Genomic DNA, 20,396 nt, shown 5'->3' on the forward strand with positions numbered 1-20,396 from the left:
CCATTCCGTCGGCAGAAGCTGTCCTTGCCGACTGAGAAGGTCCGCTCGCACGTTTTCCACGCCTGACACAAACCTTGTCAGGATCGTGACGTTTTGCGCCTTCGCTTCACATCAGGATATTCCTCGCTGAGACGAACAGAGAATGGAGAGTGCGTTCCCCCCTGTTTCCTGAGGTATGCCAAGGCTGTGGTGTTGTCCGAGTTTATCTGCACCCACTTTGGTCTGGAGACTTCCTCCTCGAAGAACCTCAGAGCGAGGTAAACCGCTGAGAGTTCTTTTAGATTGATGTGCCAGGACACCTGTTCCCCTCTCCAGGTGCCTGACACTTCTCTCCCTCCCAGTGTTGCTCCCCAACCGGTGGAGGACGCGTCGGAGAACAACACTAGGTCGGGGTTCCGAAGCTTGAGCGAAAGACCTTCCGCAAGCTTCTTTGGATCCAACCACCAATTGAGGTGCTTTTTTACTTCCTCCGTCAAACACAAGACCTCTTCTAGATCTTGTTTGCGAGACCAATTGCTTGAGAGGAAGAACTGAAGTGGTCGGAGGTGCAACCTTCCCAGCGAAACAAACTTCTCCAGTGAGGAAATGGTCCCCAGCAGACTCATCCATTCCCTCACCGAGCATGTTTCCTTCCCCAGAAAGGCCGACACTTTGTCCAGGCATTGGAGTTGTCGCCCCTGGGACGGAAAAGCCCGAAAAGCCACTGAGTCCATCTGAATCCCCAGATAGACTAAGGATTGAGAAGGAGTCAGATGCGACTTCTCGAGATTCACCAGAAGTCCCAGGGACTTCGCTAACGACAGAGTCGTGTGCAGGTCCTTCAGACACCTGTCTGGCGATGAGGCTCGAATAAGCCAGTCGTCTAGGTAGAGAGAGATCCTTATATCCGCAAGATGGAGCCACCTCGCAACGTTCTTCATCAGAACGGTGAACACCATCGGCGCCGTGCTGAGACCGAAGCAGAGTGCCCTGAATTGGTTGGAAAATCTTCCCTTTCAGGACAAACCGCAGGTATTTCCTTGAACGGGGATGGATGGGGACGTGAAAGTATGCGTCCTGAAGGTCTAACGAGACCATCCAATCCCCCGGTCTTAAAGCTGCAAGCACGGATTGAGGTGTCTCCATCTTGAACTTCTGCTTGGTCACGAAGCGATTCAGACTGCTGACATCCAGAACAGGGCGCCACCCCCCTGACTGCTTCGGCACTAGGAACAGACGGTTGTAGAACCCCGGAGACTCCGGTCGAAGACTTGTTCCACTGCCTGCTTCTCGATCATTTGATCTAATAGATCGTGGAAGCACTTTCTGCTTTTCTCCCTGATACGACGGAGACAAATCTTTCGGTGTCGAAGACAGCGGGGGTAACGACAGAAAAGGAATTCTGTACCCCTTCTTGACGATGTCCAGAGACCAAGCGTCGGCACCTCTCTCTTCCCAGGCTTCCGCGAAATGTAGAAGTCTGGCTCCTACCGGTGTCTGAAGGATTCCCCTTCTCACTTCTTGCTCTTGGAAGGAGCGGGAGTATTGCCTTCTAAAGAAAGGCCTCTTCCATCGAGGGGCTGGCGTTCGAGGAAGAAGCGGGTCGAAAGGGCTTCGACTTCTTCGAAGCAGAGGACCCAGAAGCCGAAGCAGTAGCAGGCTTCCTAGAAGACTGAGCCAGAAGGTCTTGAGTTGCTTTCTCCTGGAGATGGCCGCTATGTCCTTAACCAACGACTGGGGGAAGAGATGTTCTGAGAAAGGCGCGAAAAGAAGCTCCGCTTTTTGCGCTGGTGAGACTGACTTTGCAGTGAAATTGCAAAAAAGTGCTCTTTTCTTAAGCAGTCCCGTGCTGAAATGAGCAGCCAATTCCTCAGAACCATCCCTGACGGCCTTGTCCATGCAAGACAATACACTGGACAGCTCCCCCAGAGTGATGGAATCAGAACTCCTGGACCTGGCATCCAATACCCCCAGGCACCAGTCAAGAAAATTAAAAACCTCTAGTGTCCTGAAGAGGCCTTTAAGGTGAAAGTCTAACTCGCTATGTGTCCAAGCGACTTTCGAGGAAGACAAAAAAGATCTTCTGGTGGCGTCTACAATGCTACCAAAGTCTCCTTGAGCTGAGGCTGGAAGCTTAACCCCGACGTTTTCTCCCGTCTCATACCACATACCCGCTTTGCCACCAAGTCTTGAAGGTGGTAAAGCGAAAGAAGTCTTGCCCGAAGCTTTCCTCTTTATTCCATCCAATCATGGACCTTCCTAAAAGCTTGCTTCGTAGAAAGCGACTTCTTCATCCTCACAAAGCCCGAGATCTTAGCAGCTTTGGAAGACGAAAACTGAGAGGGAGGAGTACGTGGAGCTTCAGGTTGGAAGGTGTCTGCAAAGGCTGACTGAAGTAAACGAGTCAAAACCTTGTAGTCCGTCGAAACTGGAGCCAACTGCTGTTCTTCGTCCACTTCGACGAAAGCGTCACTGACTTCCTCTTCAGACAACTGGAGAAGTCGGAGGAAGTAAAGAAGAGTCCCGAGCTTTCTCAAAAGAGAAAGAACGGCGAACAGGAAGAGTTCCCGCCTCCGCTTGTGCTTGCGGAAGTGGAAAACTGACGTCCGTATGCGAGGCCGTTTTTGCGTCCGAAGCCAATCTACTGGCGCCGACAGAAGCCGCGCTCAAACTCCACAGTTGTACACCTGGCGTCCACTTGTGCGCGCTGGGTGTCCACAGGTGCGCGCCGAGCGTCCACTGATGCTCGCCGAGCGTCCACTGATGCGCGCCGAGCGTCCACTGGTGCGCGCCGAGCGTCCACTGGTCGCGCCGACGCGTCCCACTAACACTCGACTGAGCGTCCACTGCGCCTCCGCGAAACTTGCACCGAGTCACTTCGGCGTCCACTAACGAGCGTTTGACTTTCGCAGAAGCGCGTTCTGCATCTAAGGAAAACTCGCTTCTTATCCCCAATTTTCGTATCAGCGGAAACAACCGCTTCACGAGAAAAAGCGAGAAACGAATTTCTCGCCTCCTCTAGAAAGTTGCTGGGAGGCAGACTAACTCTAGAGGGAGACTCAAACGGAGAGAGAGACGAGCGAGAGAGGGAGGAGGGAGGGAAGAACGCCTCGACCTCTTCACAGGAAGGTTGTCATCCTACTGCGACGTGGAGCAGTCTTTCTCAGAAGGAAAAACATCTCGAAGTTGCTGCTGAAGAGACTGAAGAATCTTGCTTGTAGGTGAAGCCTCCTTTTCTGGGGAGGGGCTGATCCTGTGAGCAGAAGAGCGGCGAGGGGACGCCTTCTTGCTACTCCCAGGAACCGCCGCTTCACGCACTTTAGAGCGACTTCGGCGCTCGAAAGAAACATCTAGGGAAGACTCCGCCTCCGCGAATCCTTACGCTTCTTCTGCGGAGGAAAGCAGCAAACTCACTATCAGGCGACGAGCAAAGTTCCGGAGAACAACTTGGCACGTGAAGCGTCCCGAACAGCGAGCCGTCCTTTTCAGCGGACGTGATGCGAAGGTATGCGAGCTCCACCCCTTGCGCGGGGGAGGAAGCTTCAGAAGAAGAAAAGCACTCCTTGAGGAGACGTGCACGCGCACGCTCCTTGGCAGTCTGGGTATGTTCGTCAGAAGCTGCCGAAGGCACGCCAGATCGGTGGGGGTTCCTCGTAACCCTCCTTCGACTTTCGACATGCTCTCTCCCCGTAATCTGGGAGTCAAGCAGAGGTCTAGGTCTAGAGGCGAAATGAGGCCGATCTGACGCACCCTCCACTACACAAGGGGCACTTTCACTGCACTTTTCTTCACTTTTGCTCTCCAGAGCTAACACTTTTGATTCTAAGTTACGAATCGACTCAAGAATTAGCGATAGCGTATTACCTTCTACCGACACTGTCTCAGGGGCCGGAGGCAACACTACAGGGGTAGGAGCATAATCTACAGAAGGAGGGTTAGCAGGAGAATAATTTAAATCTTGCCTACCTGAAACACTCCTGGAGGAAGACCTCCTTAACCTATCTCGTTCAAGTTTCTTAAGATAGGATTCATACGCCTTCCATTCCGACTCTGTTAGACTTTCACACTCCTTACAACGACTTTCAAACGTACATTCATTCCCCCTGCACACTTTACAAACAGAATGTGGGTCTACTGGAAGCTTTCAGTAGCCTACCTCTATTCATTCAGCCATCGAACAAAATCTAGCGCTAGTAGAACTAGACCCTGACATCTTGATCAAAGAAATTCAATACCAAAATCAATTCAAACCAAAGTCAACTGTGTGCCAAGCCACCGATCCAATTCAGAATACCAAAGAAAAATAAACCAAAAGGATACTCAAAGTAGCTAGTAAGTTTCCAAAATCTGGACGGAGGTGCTGCAAACAGGTGTTTCCAGCACCGGCGACAGAAAAATTATGAATAGAAAATGGGAATGATTCCTGATACCCGCCTCCCAGCGGCGGGAATGGGTACTAACCACCTGACTCCCACTGCGTGTGTCGTAAGTGTTTAAATTTCTGTCGGATTCGGAAAAATACAGCTATATATATATCTGACAGGTAAGTTTCATGAACAAAATGGCAAGTTATAATACACAACATTCAATAGGATGTTCCCTGTTGTTCACATTTTACTTTTTACTTTCCTATTTCCTGTTACCTTCTGTTAATTCTTTCAAATGAACACCAGATTCTCTGGGGGCTTGAATTTCAAGTTAATGGCCCTGTGGGTTTGTTCCATGTAAGTTTCATCTTCTGAATAATAATAATGATGTACCTAACTAGATTCAATTATTTATCACTTATTGAAAAGATTTAATTAAGACATTCTACTTAAAAGGTGCCTAAAGCACAAATCTAATATTTTCCTCTTACAGGAAAGTCCTTCCTTCATTGTATGAAGTAAATTATAAATCGACACCATTACTTCCTTTGTTTATTTAAATGAAAACATTTAAAACACATTTTTGCATCTTTCAAGTAACTCTTAAAATCCAATCTCTCTCCATTCAAACAAAAATTCTCAGCCAACTCAAGCACTAGTCCACTACCTAATTCAAGACAATGGCAACTTGTATTTTGTGAATTTTCATACTGAAATGTACCTTTTGAAATGAGAATTCCAAGGAAGCTGTAAGAATGAATAAATAACAACAAAACTCCAAGGTATGGGATCAGTGCCAGAACTATATAAAGAGGCCTCCTGCTACAAATGAATATACCATGTATGAAATTTGCTGTATCAAAGTTTTATTAAACTTTTTCATGATAGTTACAATGTTCACTTTTATTCATTGATCAAAAATGAACTAAAATTGAACTGACTTTTCTTTCTTAATCTGAAATTTTTAAAATTTAATTGACATATAGGTAACAAACAACTTAATAATACCGAGACTTGTGCTCGTGTGAAAGCAAAAACTTGCAAAGGAGAAAATAAACTTCAGTATAATCTTAATATTCATGAAAATTATTTTGCCTTTCTTCAAAAATGATAAGTCTCTCTTGATCCCACACAAAAAAACCATCTTCTTTCAACCCAAACTATGAAAGTTACCCACTTAAACTTCACACCAATGCAAAATAAGGCAAAGAATCATTAGTTCTAAACTACTTTCACAAATAAGCAAAGAATCATTACTCTACATAATCCTAAGTTTATTTTAAAGGAAAAATAATGTGAGCCCAAGAATGACAATACATTGGACCCCCACCTATTCGTAGTTCAAGATTTGCAGCTTCATCCATCTGCGGATTTTTCTGTGGAACATATATACAATTATTCATGAAAAATTTGCCTACTGACAGAACTTTTCACCGAGAAATATTCACAAATTGCTGCATTTTCATATTTAATGACAATGTTTTTTGTGATAAAACTATTAAAATACTCTGTTATAAGCACTTTTAGAGGGGTTTTTTGGTTTGAACTATCAAACTAGTCAGTTACAAGCATTTTTAGAGGTTGTCAAGTATTTGCAGATGTTAATTATTCGCTGGGGGGGTTTTCATAGAATTAATTATTATGATATAAGTATACCTACTGTTAAAGATGCCTTATACTTTCCGCCTACACACACGGAGATGCAAGCTAGGTCTAACAGCAGTTAAGGTTCATCCCAAATTAATCATAATTATGTGCAGATAAAATTCCTAAACCAAATAAATCTTGTTTATGTTCAGATAAAATTCCTGAACTACATAAATCCTGTTTTATGTTTTGATAAAAGAGATAAAATTCCTGCACTATTACTCTCCTAAACAGGTCACCCTCTCATCCCTGAACATAAGTGAAAAGTCTGCATCTTTTGACAACCCATCAGGCCTCTGCAATAAATAATACATGCCAACTGGCATTCTTCAGGGTTAATAAAATTCAAGACAATATGAAATAAATCCTGTTCATGTTCAAATTCCTCAACACATCATCCTCTAATCACTGAGCACAAGTCAAAGGTTCTTATCTTTGCACAATCCATCCGGCCTCTGTGACAAAAAATAACAACTACCATTCTTCAAAGGCAAGAGAATTCAAGGCAAAATGATCCCCTACCTACAGAGCTAAGGGCACCTGGTAACACTCACCGCTTGTTGAGATGCAGGATCATCGCTACTGAAGAGGTTGTGGGGGAAAGCCCCCTCCCCTTCGTCACCCCAACCCAACATTGGAGGACCCTAGTGTGGAGACGACACATGAAATGGTTGGCATTTACGGAAAATAATTTGAATCTTTTTGATAAGTACAAAGTTCATAATGTATATGCAAGTATGAGTGGACATTTTATCTATTTTATGAAACGATACCAGATTAAAGAAATTCATTCACAAAATGAAATGGGCCCTTAAAACAAAAGGGGTGATTGTCCTTAGGGACATCAAAAATGGTTGGCATTAATGAAAAGTAATATGATTTTTCTGAAGTACATAAAGTTCATATACAAGTATGATTGGGCTGTATCTTAATAGTTTGAGAATTGCTACGATTAGAAAATAAATTCACAATGTGAAATGGGCCCTTGGAAAGTTCATGTATTATACAAGTATGATTGAGAAGTTTATCTTGACATTTTACATATTCCTACCAGATTAAAAAAAACATTTCACGAAATGGAATGGCCCCTTGAAACGAGAGGACCAACTGTACTTAGGGAAGTAATTTAACATGAATAATTTAAGAAATATTCAGCCAGTGTCTTTTGCAAGATTTTGACAAGAAGGTAAACAAACCTCATGTCCCACAATCACAAATTCCATTTACAATCAGTCAAGTATTAGCCACTCTTCTATGGAATAACATGAAAATGTGACAAAATGACAATTTGTCGAAAATTGCATTTTTCCTAACTATACAAACCTGAGGTCCTTTTGACAATAGGAGGTACCCTTTAACCCCAATAAGGAAGTAGCTAGCGGCAGCTGGAACGGTCGTAAGCTTCGAACAAGGGGAGAACGGTAGTTAACTGCTTGTCCGATCGTCGCGCGCCGCGCGACTGGGAGGTAAACAAATCACTTTTGCTTTTGGCCCATGCAAAATACGCAGAGTGAGGGGTGGCATGAGGAGGGACTTTATGTTAAAGGACCTCAGGTTTGTATAGTTAGGAAAAATGCAATTTTCGACAAATTGTCATTTGTTTCCGATACGTAATACAAACCATCGGTCCTTTAACAATAGGAAGACTCACTTCTTGGTGGGTGGAATCTGAGTCTTTTGATGAACAGACTGGTGTTCGTCCATCCCTGGAATGCCTCCCTGGTCGTAAGAGCGAGGGAGGGATCCAAGCCTCTGTCCGATTGATCGGGGTGTGCCCACCGCAGGATCAATGGTCAAGACCTCTGGGGGGGGGGGCCGAGTACTAAGAGAGAGGCAAGCGTATTCTCTTCGTACCAGCATTGTAAGAACTTTTTCCTTTACATGAGCCAATGTAAAGTAATGGGTTTGTCTCATGTTGGCATCCACTTCTCCCCCTTGTTGGGAGAAGTGGTGGATATTTACTCCTATCTCTAGTTAAAGAGATAGGATGGAGCTCTGTTGAATAGCTTACCTGCATCTGACTTCCTTTCCAGCAAGGTAACGACCGTATCCCTCTGCCCACAGGTAGAGGTAGAAAAAGATGGTGAAGAGAAGCCAGTCACTCTCTCATTCACACATGCATTCTCCCAGTCATACCAGGAATCGATGCTGTTCGCCTGCTCGGGTGCTGGGTAAGCTTACACAACGTGTTGAGCAGCCACCACAGGTCCCAAGGAAAAAGTATCAAGGACTTGTGGGCAATATCCCGAAGGTAGAAGGACGTGAAGGTGGTCTGGTTGGCCCAGACACCTGCCTTCAGGACCTGCGCCACGGAGAAGTTCTTACGGAACGCTAAGGAGGGTCCGATACCTCTGACTTCGTGGGCTCTCGGTCGGAGCGTACGGATGTCGTCGCTACCATCAGCTTCGTACGCTCTCCTGATCACCTCACGTAGCCAGAAAGAAAAGCGTGTTCTTGGAGACTTCTTTCTTGGTGACCCCAGTGCTAACGAAGAGGCGTCGACACTCAGGCCTGAGATGTCGAGTTCTCTTCAGATAGCGCCGTAGCGCCCTCACAGGACAAAGCAGCATCTCATCCGCATCGTTATCTGTAAAGTCCAGCAGGGAGGGGATCGTGAAAGACTCGAACCTGTCGTCAGGGATCGACGGATTCTGAGTCTTAGCTACGAAGTTCGGGACGAAATCGAGCGTCACAGATCCCCAGCCTCTGGTATGTTTAACCTCATAAGAAAGGCCATGTAGTTCCCCTACTCTCTTCGCCGATGCCAGGGCAGCAAGAAGAGGGTCTTGAGGGTCAGATCCCTGTCTGACGACTCTCGGAGTGGCTCGAACGGTGCTCGAGTCAGACTCCTAAGGACGAGAGTCCACGTCCCAACGCAGGGGGCCTGAGTTCCCTGGGTGGGCAAGACCTTTCGAAGCTCCTCATTAGCAAGGATATCTCGAACGAATTCGTGATATCCAGTCCCCTCAGTTTTAGGACGAGAGCCAGAGCGGCTCTATATCCCTTAACTGTGGGTACTGAGAGGAGCTTCTCTCGGCGAAGAAACACGAGGAAATCCGCTACCTGCTGAAGAGTGGCTCTGAGAGGAGACAAACCCTGTCTACGACACCAACCACAGAAGACGGCCCACTTCCCCTGGTACACAGCTGCAGAGGACTGTCTGACGTGTCCAGCCATCTCTGTTGCTGCGCTACGAGAAAAGCCTCTCGTTCGCAAGAGATGGTGGATAACAGCCAGCCGTGAAGTTGAAGGGACTGGACTGCGCGGTGGTACCGTTCTACGTGTGGCTGGGCTAGAAGGTTGTGCCAGTTGGGTAGCTCTCTCGGTGCGTCTGCAAGAAGAGCCAGCAGGTCCGGATACCAAACGGCTTGAGGCCGTTTGGGAGCCACCAGGATCATTCTGAGATTGGGAGTGACCAGCGCTCGACTGATCACTTTCCGAATCAGACAGAAGGGAGGAAAGGCGGTAAGTTAAGCGAAAGAGGTTGTCCCAGGGGTGTTGGAGAGCGTCCTCTGCAGCTGCCCATGGGTCCGGCACGGCCGAGAAGAACACCTGGGTCTTCCTGTTGTGCCGGGTGGCGAACAGGTCTACGACCGGTCGCCCCCACAGGTTGAAGAGCCTTTCCGCCACATCTTGGTGTAGAGACCATTCGGTCCCTATCACCTGATCCCGACGGCTGAGCTTGTCTGCTACTACATTCCTCTTGCCTGGAATGTAGCGTGCTGACAGCTCTATCGAGTGAGCCGTGGCCCACTCGTGCACCTGCACCGTCAACTGATGGAGCGGAAGAGACACTAGCCCCCCCCTGCTTGTTGACATATGCCACTACTGTGGTGTTGTCGCACATCAACACCACTGAGTGTCCCACCAACCCCCGCGGTCCCGAAACTCTCGGAGAGCGGTTGAAACGCCGCCTTGAGTTCCAGGACATTGATGTGAAGGTGCTTTTCGTGATGGTCCCACACCACCTGCAGTCAGCAACTCCTCCAGGTGTGCGCCCCATCCCTCGGTCGATGCGTCTGAGAACAGAAGCATCTCCGGGGGGGAGTGCGTATGGGCACTCCTCTTAAGAGGTTCTTGTCGTCGAGCCACCAGGCTAGGTCCTGCCTCACCTTGTCCGTGATAGCCACGGGAAAGTAAGGAGGATCCTTGGCCTGGGACCAACTCTCCCTTAGCCTCCACTGGAGAGACCGCAGGTGAAGACGCCCGTGAGGGACTAACTTCTCGAGTGACGACAGATGGCCGATCACGACTTGCCATTGCTGTGCTGCCTGTTCCTCCGCCCGCGACAGGAACCGGCCCGGCTGCCTCCCTGAATTTGCTGATACGCAAGTCTGCGGGAAAGACTTGCCCTGCTACCGTATCTATCAGCATACCCAGGTACTTTCATCTTCTGCTTGGGTTCGAGATCGGAATTCTCGTAGTTTATCACGATCCCCAGATCGCGACAAAACTTGAGGAGTCGATCTCTGTCCTGTAGCAACTGCGAGCGGGAGCTCGCCAGGACTAGCCAATCGTCGAGATACCTCAGAAGACGTATCCCGTTCGAATGGGCCCAAGCCGACACCAGAGTGAACACTCGCGTGAACACCTGTGGGGCGGTTGAGACCGAACCGAAACAAAAGTGGCCCTGATTTTGTGGTCTACAACCTTCCGTTCCCGTCGAAGATGAAGCGGAGGTACTTTCTGGAGGACTGATGGATGGGTATTTGAAAATACGCGTCCTTCAGGTCCACCGAAAGCATGAAATCGTTCCCCCTGATCGAGTCGAGCACTGAGCGTGCCGACTCCATCGTGAACCGCGTCGTGCGAACGAAGCGGTTCAGGGGAGAGAGGTCTATCACCGGGCGCCAGCCCCCCGATGCCTTCTCCACTAGGAAGAGGCGGCTGTAAAGCCTGGTGACTGGTCCTCCACGATTTCCACAGCTCGTTTCGCCAGCATGGTCTTGATCTCCTGTCGAAGAGCGTTGTCCTTTGCTGATCCCCGGACATAGGTCTGTAGATGGACCGGTTTTGGAGATGAGGGGGGGCCGAGACTCGAAGGGTAGTAGATATCCCTCCCGAAGGACGTCTACTATCCAGTTCTCGGCGCCGTAGCGCTGCCAAGTCGCCCAATGGCTCGCCAGGCACCCCCCCACTTCCGGCAGCAGAGTGAGGGGGAACGCCGTCCCTAGCGTTTCCCTCCTCGTTTCGACTTCTTTCCAGCACTTCCTCGGGGAAAGGAGGGCTGGGAGGAGGGCTGATTGCGGCCTCCTCTCGCAGAAGTCGAAACAACTGGAGTCTTCACACGGGGTTTTGGACGTGCAACCGTCTTCGCCGCCGTGGAAGCGCTAGCCAAGCTCTTTGGTTTGGCCGCAGTTACTCGAGGTTGCCCAGAAACCTTCGAGACTGCCTGGTGGACTAAGCGGTCTACTCGTCGTCGGCAGTGCGCCGCCGTTCCACCGCAGCGTCCACCATCTCTCCAGGAAAGAGAGCTGGGGAACTCCTAAGAGGTCCATTTCTTAGCCCGAGTGCCGCCTCACGCCCAGCCCCCTTGGTCACTCGGGTAAGGACTGCGTCCCTACGCCGAAGAACCAAGTTGGCCCACAGGTTAGCAGTCTGATGGGCGAGGTAAGAGATTGCTCTTCCTCCAGACTGGCACAGTCTCCTGAAGGAAGCGTCGTCTTCGAGAGCAGAAACTCCCTCCGGAGCCGGCCGCCACCTTCGGTATATTGTGAGGGACCACAAATCCAACCAGGAAAACTGCCTGGAATGCTGCCATAGCGGTAGATTCCAGGGCAAGTGCCTCCTGCTGCGAGAACCATAGGTTCTCCGACAGGAGCTGCTGCAGGGACACACCTGGAGTTCCGAGCCGCTCGCTTAACCTCCGGGTTAACCTGTTTCGGCAGTATCGGGTCTTCTGATGGCACGTAAAAAACGCCTCTGCCGCTGTAGAGGAGGAGGAAGCAGCTTAGAGGACCGTCCGGATTTTAGCGAGTCCTCCCGTCCTGAGACGAGATTCTCCACCTGATCCAGGACTGAGTCCGCAAGCTCTGATCGTGGCAACCCCATCATCATTTTGGGCTCCCTCTTGGGACCCCAAAATGACTCGAGCCGGGACGTGGGCTCTGATGGTGGTAGCGGCGATCCTTCCGCGAGGCCATTATGCAGACGCATCAGCTTAATGACTTCCGCGAAGTTCCTCTGTATCTCGGGCGTCACAGCGTCCTGTGGAGTAGGACCGTCCAGTCCCTCCAACAAGAGCATATCCCTCGATACTCCTCCTTCAGAAGGAGGAACAGCGACAGACCCCTGACGGTCGCCTCCAACTACTTGCGCGTACGTCTCTGGTCGGTCCTAAGACCGTGCCTGAGCCGTACGGCGTCATAGCTGGGTCACGAGCGGCGCACCTCTCGTGATCGCTCCTTGGTACCTCGCTCCTCCCGGTATAGCCCTGAGGAGTTGAAGGTATAGGAGAGGCAGACCTGACGCTCCCCCCGCGCTCGCTGGCAGGACCAGCGTGCGCAGAGGGCTGCTGCCGATCGTCAACCCGCGGTGACGGTCTAGCAGCAGGCCTAGCGTCGCCGCTCGCCTGGGGCGATTGGCTCGGCTGAGAACGTCGAGACCGCTCTCTAGCGTCAGGCGAGCTGCCGCTGGTCACCGTCTCCGCCCGGTCCCATCGGGAGCGGCGGACGGGTGACCTGCTAGGCTCCCTTTCGCGTCGAGACCGGCCAGCGTCCTCGCGGCGCGTCAAACCGCTGGTACTAGCCGTGGCTGGTACCGGCGGCCGTGGGGACTCCTTCCTCGCCTCAACCCGTGGCCGGTCAGTGACCGTCACGTCAGCCCGAGCAGCCGGCTGGTCGCTGCGAGAGCGTCCAGTGCCTGCGAGAGTCGTGTGCACGACTCTCGCCAGTCTTCTGCTCCGTGCCGCTGTCTTGACGGCGAGCGAGCTCGGCCGTCGAAACTTTGGCTGGACGGTCCTCTTTAGAAGAGCGTCCACTCGGTGCTTCTCGCGAACGAGAAGCAGCCGAGACGGAACCTGGCTTAGCGGCAGAAACCACTAGCACCAGGTGAGGACGCACCAGCCGAAGCTGATGCACCTCTGGTCCCCCCCCCGTCGACTTCTTCTTTGCAGAAGAAGCGACGGGCCCCGCACCCGAAGAACAGGAGGACCAAGCAGAAGAGCTCCCCAGCTCGCCTGAGCGAGCCGGCCCTTAGAAGATCCCGAAGGAGTCTTCTTAGGGGGGAGGAGGCAACCTTCTTCTTCTTCGTCTGTTTGGCCTTAGAATCGAAGGGGAAGGAGAGGCAGCAGACGACGAAGAAGACGATGAAGACGCTGAACGACACCTTCTTCCTCTTCCTCTTTCTTCTTCGACCAGGCTCCGCAGGACAAGACGTCAGGTCTTCCATCCAGGATGGGAGCCGGGGCAGTTGCCGAAGCAACAGGGCCCGACTGCACCTGTCCGAAGGACCTGAGACTGTTACAGCAACACCAGCAGCGGGAACGGCAGGAACAGGTCCGGGAACAGCAGGAACAGCAGGCAACATCTGAAAATTGAATGTGCACCTGAAAAGGAAAGAGTCGCTGGAGCGGCCACAGGTACGCAGGCACGGCAGGTACTAAGGAGAGCCAGGCGTCCTGTCGACAGTCACCGACATCCGTGGCACTGGCGGCAGGTTCCAGGGGGTACTCTTGGGGCAGCGGAAGTCCGGGGTCGGCAAAGGAAAAAATCCAGGTGGTGGTGCATCGTCCTCTTTGGAACGGCGGCAATTGGTTTTTGTACTGCCACCGTGGGTGTCACCGACATTATGTGAGGCTATATACAAGATGTGGTGGCATCTCATACGCAGGGGTAGTTAATGTGGTCGTCGTGGTGGTCACCGCACCATGAGTGACCACGGCCGACCCCGCCAACCGCTGTATCAACCCCTGGATGCTGGGCACTCCCTGCAGTCCCAGCGACTCCCACACCTGTCCCAAGTCGTCCTTCGCTGCTGACACACCTGCGGAGACAAGAGTCGGGTTAATAGGAGGGGCTTCCCCGCGCCTGGGGGGCGAAATTCCCCCCCCAGAGCGGACAGAAGACCCCGAATACAACTGTACGTCCGGGTAGTAGGGCGCCCTCCTCCACACTCGACGGATCGAGAGAGGAAACGGACTCCGCTACCCCCCCGCAGGGGAAGGCGCAAACCGTGGGGCTGGCCGGGAGGCAGGAAAGAGGACGAAGTGTCCGTCACCAAAGGAGGTCACTGGACTTTCCGATGACTTCTTGGCCGGCCTTAAGTCTCTTCCTGCCCTCGTACAGCACCCACTGCGCCTCGGACCAATCCATACAAACCATACATCGGCTTCTGTTACGAGAGCACTCTCGCCCTCGACAACGAGTACAAACCTCGTGGGGGTCCACCTCCACAAAGGACCTGAACCCCCCACATTTACGTCCCTCCCGCCCGGGACACACTCTACGGGCGACTGGAGGGCGCGGTGAAATTTCAATTTCCTCTGATTCACTCATTGTAATCAATTGAAATAGAGAAAAAAGTACTTACTATCACTCCTGATAAACAGAATAGAAACCAAATACTCAAGAATTGAAGCAAACGACAAGCGGGCAGAGCGATGGCGAACACGTCCTTCCCACACACGGCCGAAGCAAAGTGGTTTGTTTACCTCCCAGTCGCGCGGCGCGCGACGATCGGACAAGCAGTTAACTACCGTTCTCCCCTTCCCGTTCGAAGCTTACGACCGTTCCAGCTGCCGCTAGCTACTTCCTATTGTTAAAGGACCGATGGTTTGTATTACGTATCGGAACAAATAAAATTTCAACAACTTTCAGTCGAATAAGCAATTCCAGGTTAACTAACAAGGGACCAAGAATACATTACAGTAGCAACGCAGGAAACCTACCCCTTGTAACCCCGAGGGGCCAGGCAGTTGGTCAGCACCATAGGAATCCATCTGGTCGTGCTCCTCTTTCTCTATCTCTCCACTATGGCTTTGGTATTCGCTAAAGTCATGATTACTAGTCTCTTCATCATCACCACCTATATCACCTCCCCCCTCCTCCCCCCCTCGGTCCGCATGAACCTCCTTGGAACCACTGTCCGTCCCTTCGTCCACCTCTACTTTGATCATTTGCACCGGAAGCATCGACGCTTCGGAAGTTCTTTGAGAGGTCTCGGCCGACCTCTGGGACGACTGAGAGGTTTCAGGCGAGGGCCTGTGGGAGGAAGAGGAGGAAGAGGAGCTCTGCTGCTCCTGTCTCCCTCGCAAACTGTCCCCGTGTCTTGACTCTTGGTGCAACCCAGAGGGAGGCAACATGGACTGCGATGGCACGAGTGACTCAGGTACAGACGACTGTTGAGAAGGTGCATGACTAGGCACTGACGATGATGATGTGGAAGGAAGATGATGAGAGGAAGAGGACGACGACGACAGGGTAGAACAACCCCTGGGAACGGGAGAATGAGAAGGAGGCCCCTCGTCCGCTCCCCCGAGTCCCGTCTTTTCCGTTTGGCAGGAGGGCTATCCTCCCTTCTTTCAGGTACGTTATTTGGCCCCTTTTTCTGGGATTTGGTGGGGTCCTCGTCCGGCACGGCGAGCCCTTTTATTCTTAGACACTCGGCAGCTTTAATGAGTCCCGCTAGCTCGCTCTGCCGCACATCCACCTCACCTATGTACATGTAGTCTAACAAGGCATCTAAGTCAGATTTCTTTATATCTTTGAGCACTACGACTGGATTTTTACACGGAGTCTTTTCGAATATCTCTGCGAAGTAATCACTACATGTCGACATCACAAGTTTGTGCACTGGATAAAACTTCCCCTCACATGCTAGAGTTGCATCTGTGTAGGTATGCTGAAAGATAAAGGAAAACATACAAAACTATTGTACAGCAGTAGAGCATCTGGGACCACATACTAATTGTAAAGGTAAAACATATATAAACCATGTACAACAATAGTACAGCATCTGAAATAAATGCTAATTGGAAAAGTACATAAACTACTACAAGGTCCGAACAGCTTCAAATTATATACGGTTGTAACAAATTGAAGAGAGCATTTTCTGTTTGAATATAGCATTTTCTAACTATTTCATAAATAAATAACAAAATGTTAAAATTCTTTTAAATGAAACAGGCATTTCCCAGCTTCAAATTATAGTATTCACAATTTTACCAAACTGAGCACAGCATTAATAATTCATTTATTAAATCTATATATAACTAACGAAATGTTCAATTCTTTTGAAAAGATGCAACCATTATCCTAGCGTCAAACCATTTACAATTTTACCAACCTGAACAGATAATTTTCTAAATATTCTATAATTGACAAAAATATTGAATTCCTTTAAAAGAACACGACCATTTTCCATGAAACAATCTAAAGGTTGCATTTGTTTACAGAGAAAAATCACATTCTCTTCAATATCAGTCAAAGAATGTTTACAATATAAGTTAACCATAATCATTCAAAATATACATACATACAGAGAGATCAAATGCAGAACTTATGACTTCCAATCAGCATTGAAATCATTTCAAACCATGAGTCACAAGTCATAATACAATTAGTATTTGAAAACTTCTAACAGTCAGATGAGTTATTTCAAGATATCAAAATCAACAGAAAAACGTAACCTTAACAATTTCACCTCAATACTTACTTTCCCTCGTACTTCACTAAGAATATGAAAGAATGTGGACTTATGGTTGTTCCACTTTAACGACAAAAGTCCGTCCTCCATCTTGCTCCTATCTCTGCAAATAAAGAAATAAATCAGGAACGGTCATATTTTTTTATCTTCAGTATAAGTCAAGTCAATTTCCATTTCATTAATGAATGCAATCAAGTAATGGTTGTAGCTCATTCATAATATCTTGGATTTTTAAGCAAATATTAGGTCCTTAACTGATAGTATTTAAAGTCTGAGACTTATGGCCTAATGTATCAAAACACCAGCCTACTACAATATGTCAGCTACGATATTGCTCCATTTTTTCCCACTGTGAAACTCAGTTTACCACTAAAATGTGAGATAGTTTTATTAGAAAAATTCTTCAAAAAGTAGTTATCGAAAATTTGAATTTTCTATTTTCAAATCATCCTTCATTTCTTTACACTGACGATATATATTCAACTACTGAGCATAAGCAAAATTGCAGTGTAAGACATACTAAATCTTTTTCATTGCCTTATCTAACTCTTTGTTGTGCATAAATGCATCTTTTAGTCAAGTGTGATCAGCTGTACTTGTCCTTGTGCCAAAGGCTTAGAAAATGCCATATCTTGTCATAGTCTCAGCAAACTTTTTCATAGTTATTAACAACAGCTTTCATTCTTTATCTTGCAAGATATTTATGTCACGACTTTTTAACGTGAAAAAGCAAATCTGATGTTAATTTCAATCAATATGTTTGGCCCAAGCGACCTATTTTCCAGTCTTTAACAACAGCCTCCATTCCCTATCTTGTAGGGCATTTGCGGTAAGTTTTTTTACTTGATAAATCCAATCTGGTATCAATTTCTAACAATACAGTTGGTCAACCCACAATATTGTCCAATACCATACCAAGAGATGGAGAACTGTAACGAGAGAGACTTCCTTCATCTTAAGAATGTTAAAAGTTGCAGCATAGCTTGCCCTCACCTTCAAACTCATGATTTTCCCCTAAACCGAAAACTCGTAGATTTTAATGGGGTCATATATCTAGATGCATTTCCTCCACAATTCAAACCACCTTTGGTGATTCTACAGAAATATTCAACTCTTTAGAACTATAGGCTGTCTACAAAATGAAAAAATAAAACCGGGGAGAGGAACCTTTAGAGAAACTATAATCTACATTCTGAGTCGCATTAGGCCTACATACGGTAGGGTAAGGTCTGCTCATGCCCATATGCCAAACCCCAAAACCTCCGGAGCATATGCAAGTAGGGGATTAAGCCTACGGTAAGTCTACCACTTTTCCCACTGTAAAACACAAGGGCAATTTTTTCCCACCCTATATGCATAGGCCTATTCCATTTTTTCAACCATTTTCATTACTTTCCACTTCCCACACCAGTCCTGCCCCCCACCCCCCCAAAAAAAATCCCTGGGTTCCTCAAAGGTACCACACCCCACTTTTGTCATATGTAGACCTAAGGAGATTGTAATTGGTTAAACAATTACTTCCAGTAGCAATAGGCCTAGACTGTCTAACAAACTGCTGAGATTCTGGGTCCCCAACGGACCCCACCCCAATTATGCAAATATAAGATGATTGGAAAGAGTTAAAACAACTATTTCCAATAAAAAAGGACCACACCTACTGGTAAGCAAAATTTCAATAACTGGCAAATAGCCAGGTGATCACAACAAAAATATAGGCCTATGAATATCATAACTCTGAGGATTTTAAAAAATTGCATACAAAAGTTAATGAATTATAAATTACCAAATAATATCGCATAAATTACCAAAAAATATTGAGACTATAGGTCTATGTCTAACCCATAGTTACAGGCCTATTTAGATGGGTCTAGGCCTACAAGCTTTGATGTCATCAGCTCAAACATTTCTCAAACTGATTAAGAAGCCTAATTCAAAAGAAGTCCCCAGTTTTTATTCAATTAAATGAATAAAATTTGCCGTAAATCGTAACGATTACTGGTATTTAATAGGCCTAGGTGATAAATTCCAACTAAAGACGGTTCAAATGTCTAAAATATTATCAAAAGAAATTCGACGTTAAATGCAATGGAGGATATTTGCCATAGAAGATGTTTTATGTATAAAAAATAAAAATATCTAATAAGTATTAAAATCTGTCGAGCAATGGGATTTCATAGGCCTATGCACCTCAACTGTCCGATTAACCATCTTAACATTCGTTAAGACTGTTGAATAAGACTGTTGAATGACGGCTGTACAACGATGGAGTAATAGGAAAATAAAAACAAAAATGTCAAACGTTAATAGTACGAAAGATTATATAAATATTAAACAAAATCGACGATCATAGGCCTAAAACGAAACGTTTGACTAACGTCGAACAACCTTCGTTCAACTGTCGTTATAACGACGTAGCGATGGTTTCGAATAAATAATTGGTGAATGAAGTCTTTTCTTCCGCCGAAATAACCCGAAAATTACGAAAAATTCTTATATATAAAAGAGAAGAAACCGATGCGACTTGAAAAGGTTCTATGGATGACCTTAGGTTTAGACTAAAATTTCGTCAAATGTCGCCTTATAATCTGCGTTTAGACTGGTGTCTAACGGTTATAATTAAATAATCGACCGGTTGGGATAAATAATTAGAAAACAGAATCTCTTTGAAGCCGAAACCGACCGAAAATAAGAAAGAAAACCGTCGCCATGAAACCACCAACAACAAAGCCCCGCCTCGATCGTCATCGTCGGCGGCGTCGATCGCCGACATTAAACGTCTATTTCCGTCGCATCGACGCCTTATCTGACGTCTAACCCGTGACAAAAAGCTTCTAGAATCCATGCTTCATATTTTGGAATCACTAGCGATATTCCAGGTTACGTACCGGAGGTGTAATTCCCGAGAATCGGCGATATTCCACCTTGTTCCTTAGTCTCACGTCGCCATTTTGGCCGCGCATGCGCACTGTCGCTGCTTGAACTGGTCGGTAGTAGTGGCCCACGCCACAGATGTTGAAGGAATGGCTAGAAGGGTAAAAAGGATTTTAATTTTTGGTCGTAAATCATTGTGTCAACCATTGCAAATATATGTTTTATATAGATAATTTAATAATGCTGCTATCAAGATTAGTCTCGAAAAGCGAAGGCTATTTAAACATTGAAAATATATCAAGAAGCTCAGCACAAGGTAATTTGAGTTTTAAATTTTCGACATTACAAATATATAATTTATACAGAAAATTCAACAATATTTCTTTTAAAACTATTCTCAAGACAAAATCCAGTTAAACATTGTAAAATGTATAAGGAAGCATAAAAAAGTTGCTATTAAAACTAGTCTCTATACACAAAATCCCTTTGCAGTAGCATTATTTGTACAAATAACTTAATCATACTTCTATTTAAAACTAGTCTCAAGACACGAAATCTATTTAAACACTGGAAAATATATTAGAAAGCATAGAACATTACAATGGAGTAGTACAGTAAGTTCCAAAACTGAAGCGACAAATTTCAGAGAATTTCGTTCGAAATTCACTAACTGGCAACTCAATACTCTTAGCTGAAAAATATTTTTTTTTTCTTCAGTGAAAGCTCTATCAAGCAAAATAAAGCTAATACATGATGCACAAATATCAAATATATGATATTTATAACAATCATAAGAAAAAATTACGGTAATAGTAATTATTTTAAAGTATAGCAGTTACTTCAAACTATAGAAACGAAACAATTTGAAATTCTCGTTCAACACAGGAT

General features: G+C 47.1%; 1 protein-coding gene across 1 annotated transcript in view; it reads right to left on the minus strand.

Annotated features, from left to right (window-relative positions):
• LOC135226363 (broad-complex core protein-like) overlaps positions 1-19,671 on the minus strand; it is a 108,460-nt gene extending 88,789 nt beyond the window's left edge. The window contains 5 exon segments of the mRNA XM_064265829.1: positions 6,548-6,637; positions 14,881-15,465; positions 15,468-15,833; positions 16,647-16,740; positions 19,523-19,671. Coding sequence (XP_064121899.1) covers positions 6,548-6,637; positions 14,881-15,465; positions 15,468-15,833; positions 16,647-16,727 — 1,122 coding nt within the window. The 5' untranslated portion in view covers positions 16,728-16,740; positions 19,523-19,671.
• Positions 19,672-20,396: the final 725 nt, after the last annotated feature.

This window comes from Macrobrachium nipponense, chromosome 14 (genome assembly GCF_015104395.2).
Source record: "Macrobrachium nipponense isolate FS-2020 chromosome 14, ASM1510439v2, whole genome shotgun sequence".
Lineage (NCBI taxonomy): Eukaryota > Metazoa > Arthropoda > Malacostraca > Decapoda > Palaemonidae > Macrobrachium > Macrobrachium nipponense.